Source organism: Procambarus clarkii, chromosome 30 (assembly GCF_040958095.1).
Source record: "Procambarus clarkii isolate CNS0578487 chromosome 30, FALCON_Pclarkii_2.0, whole genome shotgun sequence".
NCBI classification, from domain to species: Eukaryota; Metazoa; Arthropoda; class Malacostraca; order Decapoda; family Cambaridae; genus Procambarus; species Procambarus clarkii.
The window spans coordinates 11,065,521-11,066,924 of NC_091179.1; the positions used below are offsets into that span (position 1 = coordinate 11,065,521).

General features: G+C 53.0%; 1 protein-coding gene across 1 annotated transcript in view; it reads left to right on the forward strand.

Annotated features, from left to right (window-relative positions):
* The window catches only part of LOC138369898 (uncharacterized), a 3,050-nt gene extending 2,583 nt beyond the window's left edge, over positions 1–467 (forward strand). The window contains exon 3 of the mRNA XM_069333645.1: positions 1–467. This exon is cut by the window's left edge and continues 33 nt beyond it. Coding sequence (XP_069189746.1) covers positions 1–467 — 467 coding nt within the window.
* The last annotated feature ends 937 nt before the right edge of the window (positions 468–1,404 follow it).

Consider the following 1,404-nt stretch of genomic DNA (forward strand, 5'->3'; position numbering starts at 1 on the left):
GTGTAAGAGGGTCTGAAGAACGTGTAGGAGGTTCTGAAGAACGTGTAGGAGGGTCTGAGGAACGTGTAGGAGGGTCTGAGGAACGTGTAGGAGGGTCTGAGAAACGTGTTGGAGGGTCTGAGGAACGTGTAGGAGGGTCTGAAGAACGTGTAGGAGGGTCTGAAGAACGTGTAGGAGGGTCTGAAGAACGTGTAGGAGGGTCTGAGGAACGTGTAGGAGGGTCTGAGGAACGTGTAGGAGGGTCTGAGAAACGTGTTGGAGGGTCTGAGGAACGTGTAGGAGGGTCTGAAGAACGTGTAGGAGGGTCTGAAGAACGTGTAGGAGGGTCTGAAGAACGTGTAGGAGGGTCTGAGGAACGTGTAGGAGGGTCTGAGGAACGTGTAGGAGGGTCTGAGAAACGTGTTGGAGGGTCTGAGGAACGTGTAGGAGGGTCTGAGGAACGTGTAGGAGGGTCTGAGAACGTGTAGGAGGGTCTGAAGAACGTGTAGGAGGGTCTAAGAACGTGAAGGAGGGTCTGAGAAACGTGTAGGAGGGTCTGAGAACGTGTAGGAGGGTCTGAGAAACGTGTAGGAGGGTCTGAAGAACGTGTTGGAGGGTCTGAGAAACGTGTAGGAGGGTCTGAGAAACGTGTAGGAGGGTCTGAGAACGTTTAGGAGGGTCTGAGAAACGTGTAGGAGGGTCTGAAGAACGTGTAGGAGGGTCTGAAGAACGTGTAGGAGGGTCTGAAGAACGTGTAGGAGGGTTTGAAGAACGTGTAGGAGGGTCTGAAGAACGTGTAGGAGGGTCTGAGGAACGTGTAGGAGGGTCTGAGGAACGTGTAGGAGGTCTGAGAAACGTGTTGGAGGGTCTGAGGAACGTGTAGGAGGGTCTGAGGAACGTGTAGGAGGGTCTGAGAACGTGTAGGAGGGTCTGAGAACGTGTAGGAGGGTCTGAGGAACGTGTAGGAGGGTCTGAGGAACGTGTAGGAGGGTCTGAGGAACGTGTAGGAGGGTCTGAAGAACGTGTAGGAGGGTCTGAGAACGTGTAGGAGGGTCTGAGGAACGTGTAGGAGGGTCTGAAGAACGTGTAGGAGGGTCTGAAGAACGTGTAGGAGGGTCTGAGGAACGTGTAGGAGGGTCTGAAGAACGTGTAGGAGGGTCTGAGAAACGTGTCGGAGGGTCTGAGAAACGTGTCGGAGGGTCTGAAGAGGGTCTCTTCCCCTCTGAGGCCCTTCCTACCCTCTGAAGAGCGTAGGAGGGTCTCTCTCTCTCTCCCTCTTTCTTCCACATTAAATCCCTTCCTCCCCAGACTCAACCTTCCCTTCTCTTCATCAACAGTAAGCTTTGCGCACCAAAAAAAAAAAAGGTTTAAAAATTTCCTCTCAACGTGAAGTGTTATTAAAGGTCGAGCAGGTAAGGGGTCGAG